The 14,257-nt window shown below is 36.8% G+C and overlaps 1 protein-coding gene across 1 annotated transcript in view; it reads right to left on the reverse strand.

Moving 5' to 3' along the window:
• Positions 1-14,257, reverse strand: part of LOC149815366 (pyrophosphate-energized membrane proton pump 3-like) — a 50,874-nt gene that overhangs the window by 20,912 nt on the left and 15,705 nt on the right. The window contains exons 4-7 of the mRNA XM_089989409.1: positions 4,646-4,797; positions 4,406-4,553; positions 4,190-4,322; positions 3,343-3,515 (exon numbers count right to left, since the gene is read on the reverse strand). Coding sequence (XP_089845535.1) covers positions 3,343-3,515; positions 4,190-4,322; positions 4,406-4,553; positions 4,646-4,797 — 606 coding nt within the window. The remainder of the gene's footprint in view (positions 1-3,342; positions 3,516-4,189; positions 4,323-4,405; positions 4,554-4,645; positions 4,798-14,257) is intronic.

The raw sequence follows: 14,257 nt of genomic DNA on the forward strand, positions 1-14,257 counted from the left end.
TTCATTAAGCCGCAAGAATTTTTCTAAAGCACTAATAGGTTGGGCTTCCTCACGCCGAGTGTATACTTGGAGATTGTCACCATTAGTTGGTGATACATCATTATCATGAGAATCATGAGTATTTTCTAAAATTTCCGGATGACTCAAAGAGTCATCATTTGAATCTTCTAAAAGATCATTGATAAACATATAATCAATTTCATTTGATTTTTCCAATATGTCAAATCTATTTTCATCTTCTAAAAAGGTTACATCTTTAGAGACAAATAACTTATTGTTTTTATGATCAAAGCATCTATAGCCTTTTTGATTTTCACCATATCCTAAAAATACACATTCTATTGCTTTAGGTGACAATTTATCTCTTTTATGTAAAAGAACAAAGCATTTACACCCAAAAATCTGAAGACGATTGTAGTCGGGTGTCATATTAAAAAGTTTTTCATAAGGAGAGATATTATTCAATTTTGAAGATGGCATCCTATTGATTAAATAGGTGGAGGTTAACACGGCTTCGGCCCAAAAATTTTTAGGAATATTTTTAGAAATGAGTAAGGATCTAGTGGTTTCCAAAATATGCCTATGTTTTCTTTCCGCTAGACCGTTTTGTTGAGGAGTTCTTGGGCAAGATTTTTGATGACAAATGCCATGTTGTTTTAGATATGATTGAAAATCATTTGATAAGTACTCTCCACCCGAATCGGATCTAAGAATGGATATTTGACTTTGAAATTGATTTTGAATTTTTGCATGGAATTCTTTAAAGAAGTTAAAAACTTCCGATTTAAAGTTAAGAAAATAAATCCATACATATCTAGTATAATCATCAATAAAAGTAACATAATATGAATAACCACCTTTAGATAGAACCGGAGATGGCCCCCAAACATCGGAATGCACCAATTCAAAAGGTCTTGTTGTCACAAAGGATCTAATAGGAAAAGCAGTAGACTTCATTTTGCCAAAAATGCAATCTTTGCAATTGATATCTTTTTCTTTACAAAACTTGTGTCCAAAAGGAAAAAGATACATTTTAGAGTAACTTGGATGTCCAAGCCTTTTATGCCAAGTTTCAATATTTTTGTCTTGGACATAAGTACAAAATGAGGTATTTGGAAGCATTAAATTATCCATAAAATAAAGGTCTCCCTTCCTATGGCCTTGCCCAATCCGCTTCCCGGACCGGAGATCCTGCACAAAGCACCCTTGGAATGAGAAAGATAGTTCACATCCATGGTCGGCTATTTGAGAAACGGAAAAGAGGTTAAGATTTAATTTTGGAACTATTCTAACTTTTGGAACAAGGAAATTTTGAACATTTTTAGAATCAAGAGTTCCAACACCATTTATTTTGAGAAAAGTTCCATCGGCCGTAGAGACACAAGACATTTTTGAATTGGTGTGCACATTGGTTAATGCATTTTCATGAGGGGTCATGTGAAAAGAAGCTCCGGAATCTAAAATCCAAGAGTACGTACCGGGAGGTGATGATGAGGCAATGGCGGCACCGGAGGTGGAAGAAGTGACCTTTAAAATTTGTTGAAGAGCCAAGAAGATTTGTCCAAGAGTATCTTTGAGATCCCCGTTCTTGCCGTCATCTTCTTTGGTGGTGGATTCTTCAACGGAAGCCACCTTTGGCTTGAATGCTCCATTTAGCTTTGGGCAAACGGGTTTAATATGTCCCGGCTCATAACAATGGTGACATATAATCATTTTTCTTCCACCACTCCCTTGCTTATCAAAATGAGGTGGTTTGTATGTTTTAACATGATTGCCGGGTTTAGATACGGCAAGAACTTCCTCTATGCTTTTACCCATGCTATGCCTAGTCTCTTCTTGAGTAATCTCGGCAATAGCTTCTTCTAAGGGAGAAAACGTGGATCTATGGAGAAGTGAGGATCTCACTTGTTCAAATTCGGGACGAAGCCCAAATAAAAATTGAAACAATCTATCTTGTTCCATTTGTTTTTGTCTTAGAACCACATCCTCCATAGATACCCATTTAAGCTCTAAAAGAGCCAATTCATCCCACAAAGGATTTAGAGCACTATAGTAATCTTGTATGCTCATGTCTCCTTGTTTTGTGGTTCTTACTTTTTCTTGCAAGAAATAAGCTCTTGCAAGATCCTTTTGGGTAAACATACCCTTCATAAAAAACCAAGCTTCATTTGCCCGACGGAATTTTGCAATATTTGCACATACCTTAAGTTCGACATTATTCATAAACCATGCTGGGATTTTTGCATGGTTGCTCTCCCAATCTTTCATTTGATGATTATAATCTTCAATGGCCTTGAGACGAGCATCGCCTTCAAGTGCTTTCTCTTGATCTCCTTCCATCTTTGTGAGCTTAAGTTGGGGTTCCGGAACGGTTCCCATTACATAACCCCAAAGCTTCTTGCCTTTGAGATTATTCTCCATTGCGGATGCCCACATCATGTAATTTTTTCCATTGAGTTTGAATGATAGATCGATCTTGACTTCCATTGCTACACAATGAAGATGTGAGAAAGAAAAGAAGTAGAGAGAGACAAGATTTTACCTTTAGTAGATCTTATGGCTCTGATACCATGTAATGAAATAAGCGAAAGAAACCAAGAATGCTAAAGCATTCACTATGTCCCACACGGACAAGTGCAACAAGCACAAAAGAGAAAATCCACTAAGGGATATACAAAGGGCCTTATAAAAAGGCTACACATGAAAAATAATATCACTATTATTGAAGAGGAGCTCTCAAGAGCAATACAACATACATGGGGGGTTCCCCCTATTTATAAGAAAAGGAGACCAAAGGGGCTCCCAATAGAGTCGTTGGGAGCCCCCAACGGTCACATATGTGACCGTTGGGGGGCCCAACGACTCCATTGTGGGGCCCCTTTTCGGTATCCAAAAAATACAAAAATAAAAATAAAAAGAAAAATAAAAAATGGTGAAATAAAAGAAACAAAATAAGTACCCCTATGGGGTACTTTGTGAAATGACCATAATACTCCTATCGGGTATTATGGTATTATTACATATGTTTTAACAATATATACTACAATGCTATAGACTATGTTATTTTTCCTAGAAACCAACTTTCGGAGCTATTGTGAAATCATTCTTCACAAAAAGAACAGAAATGAAAACCAAATACTTGTTTGCTTGGGCTGGATTTTAGAAATTTGGAATGTTAGTCATTGCAATGCCAAAAAAAGAAGAGTGCCACCAAAACAACTAGATCCCATGTGCAAGATCTGATTGCATCATTAACCAACAAAGGCAATAGATATTCAAGATGTTATCTTATGCTAACACGGGAATTATGAATCGGACAAGAAAAGGCAGGGAAAAAAATACCAAATCTGCAATGACAGCAGGGTTGCGTGGGTCATCTTCAGGAATGCCCTGCTCTACTTTACCAACAAGATCGGCTCCAACATCAGCTGCTTTAGTGAAAATTCCACCACCAAGTTGTGCAAAGAGTGCAACAAATGAGGCTCCAAAACCATAGCCAACCAGGAGAAGAGGTACTGTAAAAACATAATAAAAGTAGGCTAAGCACCATCCATGCTAATGAGTGCAGAGATGCCTATCTGAAATAGGCAAAATAGAAGCTTAGGAACCATCACTATGGACTTACAAACGACTTCAAATGAGTAAATAAAGACTGATTAATATATAAAGTACAGTCTAGATGTTAGAAGTTTGAAAACAGATAGGAGCGCCTGAAAAGTAAATCTAGTTAACATATAATCTCAAAAGGATTTAGCAATTGATAAATGTAAGCTGGACGCTGTTGTTTCTCGTAACATCATTCCACATCCTTAAGATAGAAACAAGAATAACAAAGAGAAACAGAAAAATTAGCAACTGCATAGCAGAATGAACACAAGTTTCTGTGCAGAAATTCCTATGAGATGCTAGTCACTGATGTGATGCATGGAAGAAAAGTTATGTTTATATAACCATCTTTATTGAAAACAAAAGAGAAAAATTACCCAAAAATCCACATCCAAGAGATTCTTAATGAAAAATTGGTAATTTACATACCTCACAATTACTGAGAGAAAAGCAAAAATATATCCTAACTACCAAGAAATTCTTATTGTACTAGACAATTACTAGGAAGAAACAAATATTTTTCTAGTCACAGAACATCAGCCGATAAAATAGAACGGCACCAACCAAGAGGATCAATACTCACATTCTGTGACCTTCATTGAACCAGGCAAGTCCACTTCCAACCAAACATAAAATGCTGCATAAAGAATGGCCACCCCTATGACAGCCATTCCGACAACAATAAGGGCTGAAAATCCACCTGCACGGACAGCAACCTGTATAAAGATGATCAACCTCTCAATACTCTCAAATGCTAAATAATTTTTCTAATTGCAAAAGCTTTAATACAACAGGAAACCTGTAATGCCTCTCTTGCAGATCGCCTGGCAGCACTAGATACCCGAACATTTGCACGCACTGATACCCACATTCCGACATATCCAGCAATACCGGAACATAGAGCTCCTAGAAGGAATGCCACTACAGTAACATATGCAGAAGTCGACCTGAAAGAATGTCATAAGGCATCAAAGAGTTGCAAGCTTAGTTCACAAAAGAAATGTGAACAAATATAGTTAATCAAGAAACAATAGAGAACCTCCCAAGCCCAGATGATTCCTGTTGAGGAGTGGTACTACGGAACAAATATATACAAAAAATCACCAATGCTAGCAACATCGCCATTTTGGAAATTGTTCCATATTGGGTTCTGAAGAAACCTTCCGCTCCATCACGAATGGCATCAGATATCTAACATATGATCAGTAGTTTCAGATCATGTATACAACATTTAAGAATTCCAGAAAGTAGAAGCACGACCTGTAGTGAGTAAAGTTCTTAAGTGGCTACAAAGGTTGTATACATTTGTGAATAAACTTGCTTAGTTTATTAACATGAGTCATAAAGCCCCTTGAGTGAAAATTTTCATGCAGCACAGAGAACAAAAGGAAAATGGGATGATAATGCTTCAATTACGAATTGAAACATAAAGGAGAAAAAGAACAAGGGAAAGAAACATTCATGGAAAGCAAGTTAATGAACCTGATTGCTTGCATATCCTTGCACGCATGCAGAAATATTATTAACCCTAATTATCTGTTAAGTTAGCCCTTGGCTCACCTGTCATACCTAACCCATCAGTAGATGCTCAGACAACTATCCTGGTTGATGACAATAGTGTACATCCTCCCTCTCTCTCTCTCTCTCTCTCTCTCTCTCTCTCTCTCTCTCTCTCTCTCTCTCTCTCTCTCTCTCTCATGGGTAGTTTTATAAGGTTTGAAAATAGATGGTCTACAATTTTCATAAACATTCAAGCCTGAAAAAATAATGTTTTTCATCAAAAAACATGATCCAAGTGTCATTTTCTAGCAAATCGACCATGCCGAACAAAACTAACAGTGAGATTTGCAAAAAACACCTCTAAAACCCTCATTCACTCGGATAAGCTCCTAACTTTGGTAGGCACCTCTCTCTCTCTCTCTCTCTCTATATATATATATATATATATATATATAAAACATTTGGTAATGGTGTCATTACGTACAAATGCCTTTGGATCTCCATGGCATGAGTTGTTTTGATCCAATCTGGCCTCATGGATGGATTCAGCATGTTCAAAATAGTGGGAACCAGCTTTTGGATAATGTTTTTTTGATGAAAAAAGCACAATTTTATGGCCCAGGATTGTAGGCTGTTGATTTTTCAAACCTTATAAAAACTTATCTATGTATCATAATCGGACAATCTAAGAACCGATTCGCACTAACCTAAACATGTAGATGACATGTAAGGTTTGTTTCATGAAAAATACCAAAAAATACAAATGAAAAAAGAAAAAGGAGACACGACCAAATGTATGTAATGAAATATGTGAAAAAACAAAATACAAAGTGCACAAGCTCAATTACAAGTCCAATAAAGAACATTACAAAAGCACTAAGGCACTACACAAGCACAAAGTGCATATACAAGACTTCAAAGAGTCAAAACAATAACACAAGAACATAAAAAATATAATCTTATTTATTAGAATAATTAGGAAAATTATAGAAAACCAATGGGAGGTTTTTACCATGGTTGTCAGTCGAGGAAGCGAGAGCGGGAAGAAAGGCACTTTCAAAAATTTAAGAAGCCAGAAGCATGGGACGACTTAGAAGCGAATCACGAACTGTCTTGGAAGTGACCTAGGAAGCGAACCAGAAGCGAAGGGGAAGCGAAAAAAGAAAAAAAAATAAAAAATAAAAATGAAAAATGAAAAAAAGAAGGAAGTGAGGGGGAAGCAAGGGAGAAGAGCGCTCCTCAAAAAAAGGGACGCTTCCCCCACGCATTTCGAAAGCGCGACGTTTCACGCTTCCAAAACGTGTATCGAGAGAGCGCGCTTCCCCTACTGTATAGGCGCTTCCGGTAACTCTGGTTTTTACCCTTATTTATACATAAGAGGTAGTCTCAATAGAGCAGCAAGAAATAGAGTTGTTGGATTGTTCCAACAACTCTTTTATGTTGACTTGTCCAAAAAGAACCCAACTAAAAGTGACCTTCAAAACCAAGGCAAATATAAAAAATATAAAAATCAAAATAAATACAAAATTATTCCTATAAGACGGACCTATATATAAAAGTAAAAAGACAAAAATGCCCCTGATAAGCATTACTTATTACAACAAAATCACACATATATACTGATGCAGAGCAGGACCCGACTGGATCTGCACCACGTGACCCGAACTCGGCCCAGGAACCCGATCCACTTCAAAGGATGGACGATCGAACACAGGAGCTAGACCCGATTGCAGGTAAGGTGACCCAATGCAGGGACATGCTGCATACTTACTCCAGGCGAGCGCAGATCCAAACGCCACATATCCAGCAGAAGGAGGATTCGGGGCACGTCTCGGGCCCATGACTGGACCCGAGACCCGGGTCCACCCGCAGCCTATTAATACCCTCTCCTAGGGTTTCATGCGCAGAGAGATATTGAGATTTTGCAGCAGCTTTTCCCCTTTTCCTATTGCATGTTTCCCCTTTTCTTTACGATTATTCATTTTATTGTTCAGTTCATTGTTCATTTGAAGTTAATATTGAAATAAAAAACAAGCCTCACCGATTTTTGGTGGGCATTCTCCTCAATTTTTGCACATCGCACGACCGTGAGGGTCGTGCCTTCGTCAGCCGCCGTCAACGAACGTGAAAAGTCACTCCCCGTGCTGCATCATATACATTCATTATATTACAAATATATATATATATATATATATATATATATATATTTTTTAACACACTCCTTAAACTTACGGTGTAAATACCGAAAGTTTGAAAATACAAAAAAACAAATGGAAGGATCCAAGTCTTCAATGATAATCTTCTCCAAATGCCTGCATCGGTTCTCTCTATCTTCATGATGCATCAAAGATATAATTTTTTTTCAACCCATAACAACTTTAAGAACCTACTGAGAGAACAAAACAAAGATTCTAACTACACAAAGGATGATATTTTTACCTAATAGTTATTAAATGAAAAACGTTTGAACCCAACAGTTTAAAAAATAGATATAGATCAAGGTTGTCAGACTAAAAAGCGGAGGCAGGAAACAATATGAAAAGCAAAAGCAAAAGCGAGAAGCGATGCATTTTAAAATGTATAGGAAGCGGGAAGCGAAGAATAAAAATATATATATAAGAATTGAATGAGAATCAAAATGAAACACAAATAAAAACTAAAATAAAAGTGACTAATATTAAATTTCATGATTTTTTAGTATAAGAATTAAATTTTTAACAAAATCTAAAAATGATGATTACCAATTTAGAGAAAGCACATGGAAGTGAGTGAGAAGAGTGAGAGAAAACACATAAAAACATGAAAAGTTGAGTAAGAGAACATATAAAAAGAATAGAAGAACCGTGTAGAAAGCATAGGAGAAGTGTGAGGGAATCAAGGTTCTCATCAAGTTTCTGAAGCGAGAAGTATCGAGCTTCCGAAGCGAGCTTCTCACCTATCTAAGAAACTTTCGGTAACTCTGATTTAGATTCAAAACAAATATATATACATATATATAGAACAAGAATAACTCTAATTAATTCATATATAAGAAGCGAGGATGGTTAAGTTCTACAACAAAACATAAAGATACTATAAACTTAAACAATTTTAAAAATGAATCAGATATGCACCTCAAGCAATAATTTTAAGATTTTAGAAACATTACTAACAATTCATTAAAATCAATTTTTAATGAATTTCTTGTTTAGATAATTATAACCATAAAAACAACATACTTTTCATAAATTCTAATCATAGTAGAATTTTGATCACTAAAAATATAAAAACAAATACATATTAGAAACATAAGTGTTTTAAAAGCTATAATGAGATACAAAGCAAAGTGGTCACTTATGGACCAAGAACACCTTCGTAATGAAGATACACAACTCACTAAGAGTCACAAGCACAAAATATAAAATGTTTTCATTAACACACATATTTAGACATAAAAAATCAATGATAAAAACAATTTTGCAATAATGTCTCAAAGGTTTGGGTAAGCATTTCAAATAAGATACTACTCATTAATTATACTAAGCAACAAATAAGATACCACTCATTAATTATACTAAGCAAAACAAGACAACATGTATGTCAAAAGTAAGAACTCAAAGGAGTTTTCAATAAACAAGAAATTAATTAAATTCATACAAAACAAGCAAGATGGTTTTATGCCTGGAAGATCAACTATGGAAGCTATACATCTTCTTAGACAACTTATTGAAAGATATAGAGAGAGGAACAAAGATTTGCATATGGTTTTTATTGATTTAGAGAAGGCATACGATAGAGTACCTAGGGACGTTCTCTGGTGGACAATGATGAAGAAAGGTGTTTCTCTCAAGTACATTAGTATAATTAAAGATATGTATGAAGGAGTAGTAACCAATGTCCGCACTTGTGGAGGGGTGTCAACCAATTTTCCGATAACGGTTGGGTTACATCAAGGATCTGCTTTAAGCCCTTTCCTATTTGCGATAGTGATGGATGAGCTTACGAGATCAATTCAAGAAAATGTACCGTGGTGTATGTTGTTTGCTGATGATATTGTTTGATTGATGAGTCTAGAGCTGGGGTTAATGCTAAGCTAGAATTATGGAGACAAACATTGGAAGCTAGAGGTTTTAAGTTGAGTAAGAGTAAGACTGAATATATGGAATGTCGGTTTAGTAAGCAACGAAGTAGTGATGGGAGTGTAGTGAAGCTTGGTGAGCAAGATATACCGGTGAATGATTATTTCAAATATTTGGGATCCATCATTCAAAAGTATGGAGAAATTGATGGAGATGTAAATCATAGGATAAAGGTTGGGTGGATGAAATGGAAAAGTGCTACTGGAGTGCTGTGCGATCGTAGAATGCCATTGCGGTTGAAGGGAAAGTTTTATAGGACGACTATTAGACCCACTTTACTATATGGTACGGAATGTTGGGCTGCCAAGAGACATCATATTCAAAAAATGAGTGTAGCTGAGATGCGGATGCTTAGATGGATGTGTGGAAATACAATAAAAGATAAGATTCGGAACGAAGAGATACGTAAGAAGGTAGGTGTTGCACCCATTGAAAATAAGATGCGAGAGAATCGTTTACGGTGGTTTGGACATATTCGGCGAAGGCCTAATGATGCTCCAGTTAGAAGGTTGGAGAAATGGGAAAATATATTAGTTAAAAGAGGTCGGGGTAGGCCTAGGAAGACTTGGATGGAGATGATAGGAAAGGATATGAATGCTTTGAACCTCACCGAGGACATGGCGTTGGATAGAAATGATTGGAGGAAAAGGATTCATGTGGAAGACCCAAAATGAATTTCTTTTTTGGTTCATATCGCTGACCCCAATTGTTTTGGGATGAAGGCGTAGTTGTTGTTGTTGTTGTTGTATACAAAACAAGCAAGACAACAAACATGGAACAAATCTCAATATTCTAACATATATACCCAACATGTAATTAAAGCATATTCAATGCACATAATAATGTATAAAAAAAAAATCAAATTATAACCAGTTTCTGTACAAGAAAAAAATAAGACGCAGAAAGAATTAGAAAGTATTAGAATATGGACTGGATATGGATCTGATAAAAGATCCATATCCATTCACGGATTTTGTATTCTAATGTAACATGTGTTACTAATACAGGGCACTTTTGTCCATGTAAAAATTATTGTAACCCTATTAAGACTAATAGAGCATTACCACAGCCATCAAGTGAATAGTGGCTGCCAATTTCTGAAAGCTCTCTCCTTCCCCTTTGCTCTCTCTCATATTTTCAACAGAACACGTCAGTCCATAAGCAAATTTATCATGGTATCAGAGCGGCAGAACTTTTGGACGTGAAAGGCTTTGCTCAGTGGACGTGAAAGTCGACTTCCCCTTGCCGTCAATGAGCAGTGAAACTTCTGGGCGTGAAAGGCTTGCTCAGTCGACGTGAAAGTCGACTTCTCCTTGCGGTCAACAAGTCACGTTCTTCTTCCTTCTTCTTTATCCTATTTCTTCTATCTTCACCTGTTGTGTGTTCCTGTCGCAGATCTGAAATCTTCTCAGATCTGCTGTCTATCTTTAATAGATCTGAACTTTATCTCCTGCTATCTTCTACTTCTTCTATTTTCGCCTGCCGTGTATTCCTGTTGCAGATCTGAAATCTTTTCAGATCCGCTGTCCATCTTTAACATATCTGAAATAAAATTCAGATTTGTTGTCGTTCTCTTATCTTCAGATATTCTCATCGCATATCTGAAACATATTCAGATATGCTGTGTATTTTCGACAGGTCTGAAATAAAATTCAGATCTGTTGTCGTTAAAATCTGTCGTGAACATCACTATTCTCCTTCTTCATACTGGTCTAAAATCAGCAACTACAGTTTCTCCTTCACCAACCGCCTGTCTTCATTCTTTCTATCACAGTCGATTGTCTCCACTCTCCATATTTCACATTTTCTTCCTTTTTTGGCCCTATACTCAATCTAAAATCAGTCACGTCGAGCTTCCTTCACTGATTCGATTTCAAATTTATTTTCAGAGTCATTGTTCTTGTCCTTGATTCCTCTTAACTTCAAGTATTAATTTTCTAAATTTATAAATGGATACTTCTATCAACTCTAGTATTTCTTCCAATTCTCTGGGACAGATAGTCTCAGAAAAACTAAATACAAATAATTATTTGACTTGGAAAAGGCAGATTACTCCTTTCATTCGAAGCCAAGATCTTTCAAGTCATTTGGACGGCTCAATTTCAGCGCCTTCAGAGTTCATCACTCAAGAAGCAAAAGAGGAAGGAGGATTGTCGAACATCATTCGCAACCTTGCATTTGTTGCCTGGATGAAGCGAGATCAGGCTCTCGTCGCGTACATCACTTCCACATTATCACAAGAGGTATTGGTTTTCATTCCTAATGATTGCACAGCTAAAGTATTGTAGGAGACTTTAGCTCAGACCTACTCTCAGATATCAGAGGCTAAGGTATTATTTCTCAAGCGTGAATTCCAGCTCTTGAGAAAAAAGGAGTCAATGAGTATTATTGATTTTTTAAATCAAGTCAAAAGCATCACAGATCAATTAGCAATTGTCGGATACCTAGTGTCAGATAAAGAAAAAGTGCAGCAGATGCTGAGTGCTCTGGGGGCTGAGTATCATGTTCTTGTCACTTCTTTATCATGCCTGCCTACGTTGCCCAGTTTTGAGGATTTATGTGCTAAATTGTTCCAATATGAGATGTCTTTGAAAAGCATGTCAGATGCTTCAAGAGGGCAATCATCTACGCATGATGTTCTTGCCACAGGCATGATTGTTGATCGTACACGAGGAGATATTACCTATAGAGGGGGGTGTGGCAGAGGCAGAGGAGCACAAATCCAAGGTGGACGTAGGTTACTACCTACGCCAAATTTCACTGTCGATCCTTCAAAGAGTGTTCCCACATGTTACCAGTGCAACAAACGTGGTCATATCAAATCTAACTGTTGGTCCAACCCTCAAAATCGGAACAAAATGCAAAACCAAAGAAATGTTGTCACAACGGAAACTGCAGGTACATTCCGGGTTAGTGATGATGATAAGGATCTTCTTTTGTCTGCAATGGCCAACTTGAACTTGAAACAGAATGATGATGGAGTATGGTATGTGGACTCTGGGGCAGCAACTCATGTCACTGGCAATGCAGGTAAGTTCTCTACTTTGACCCCATATTTTGGTAAGTCTAATATTGTAACTGGAGATGGGACTCACCACCCTATTTCGAACGTAGGCAATGTCCTTATTCCTTTATCTGAGTCCTCATTCATTCTTTTATCTAATGTTGTTCATGCACCAAATATAAAGAAAAACATTGTCTCTGTTTCTAAGCTTGTTGATTCTACAAATTCATCTGTAGAATTTACTCCTACCTCTGTCTTTGTTAAGGATCTTCAAACGAAAGAGACGTTCGCTAAAGGAGAGTGGCGTGGAAACATGTATATTTTCAATGAAGATCCAGCCTCCAGTGTCCTGAAACCAAAGTCCGATCATGTCTCTAAAAGTATCCTGAGTATATCTAAATGCAATAAGTCAAATCTTTGGCATTCCTGTCATGGTCATTATAGTCGAGTCTTTATTGAAAAATTAGTGTCCAATGGTTTTCTTTTAGAGTCTGTCTCACTTTCATTACTGAAGGACAAAGTGTGTTTCAGCTGTCAGGTCTGCAAGAGTCATGTACTTCTCTTTCATCAAATAAATAAAAGAGCTTCCATGCCTTTTGAAATAATATGTTCTGATGTTAAGGGCCGAGCCCCCAATCCTTCATCTTTTGGAAGCAAATATTATGTATCCTTTATTGACAGTTTCTCTCGTTTTACCTGGATATTCTTTATGAAGCATAAATCAGAAGTTTTTCTTATTTTTCGTCATTTTCATGCCTATGTTAAAACTCAATTCTCCCAAAATATTCAAATTCTCTAATGTGATGGAGGTGATGAGTATTCCTCCAAAGAACTTTTAGACTTCCTCCAAGATAATGGGATACAACGTAGAGTTTCTTGCCCGTACACTCCACAACAAAATCGAATTGCCGAACGTAAACATAGACATATTGTGGAGAGTGCAATGAGTATGATGCATGGTTGTAACCTGCCTATTAGTCTTTGGACAGAAGCTTTTCATACTGCTACTTATGTGATAAATCGTCTTCTTATGCCTATTCTTGAAGATCAGTCTCCCTGTTATGCTCTATTTGGTGTACATCCTGATTATGATAATTTACGAGTTTTTGGATGCACATGTTATGTACACATTAATAAATCCATGAGAACCAAATTTCAGGACAAAGATTCTATGTGTCAATTTGTAGGTTATGCAGATGAACACAAGGGATACAGGTGCTATAATCCTGCCAGTAAGAAGATTCGAATTTTCAGAAATGTTTTTGATTGAAAATAGTTTTCTGGAAAATAAAGCAGACGTTAATCGTGAACATATTGATGCAGTTGCTAATTGGTATGATCCATGGCTCAGTGCTGAACTTATTTCACATATTGGCGAACATACTAATTTGTTCCCTGAAAGCATACATGGTGAGACGGTTTTAAATGATGCATCACAAACAGAATGTCTGAGATACAAAGGTAATGTGTATACCAAGAGACCCAGAGAGCAAACAAATGTACCTGCTGAAGAACACGTTAAATTGTCTAATAACAAAGAAGCACCAAGAAGATCAGGCATGATAAGGCATCCTATTGAAAAATGGGTTAGTTATGACAACTTTTCTATGGACTTTCAGATTTTTCTATCCAAGATTGAAAAACACGATGAACCACTTGGTTTTCATCAAGCTATCCAATCCAACAAATGGATTGAAGTGATGAATGAGGAGATCGAGGCACTTTATGAGTGCCAAACATGGGAGATAGTTGGTCGTCCTCCAGATAAAAATGTTGTTGGTTCCAAATGGGTATATAAGATTAAATATAAACCGGATGGTAGCATTGAACGGTACAAGACACGTCTTCTAGCCAAGGGTTTCACTCAAGAATATGGTCAGGATTACGATGAGACATTCAGCCCAGTGGTGAAAATGGGAACTATTCGCATTATACTTGGCCTGGCAATTAAACATAGTTGGATCCTTAGTCAGCTTGATGTTAAAAATGCATTCCTTCATGGGGACTTAAAGGAAGAGGTCTACATGGA

This window comes from Nuphar pumila, chromosome 15 (genome assembly GCF_984573655.1).
Source record: "Nuphar pumila chromosome 15, dmNupPumi1.hap1.1, whole genome shotgun sequence".
NCBI lineage: Eukaryota > Viridiplantae > Streptophyta > Magnoliopsida > Nymphaeales > Nymphaeaceae > Nuphar > Nuphar pumila.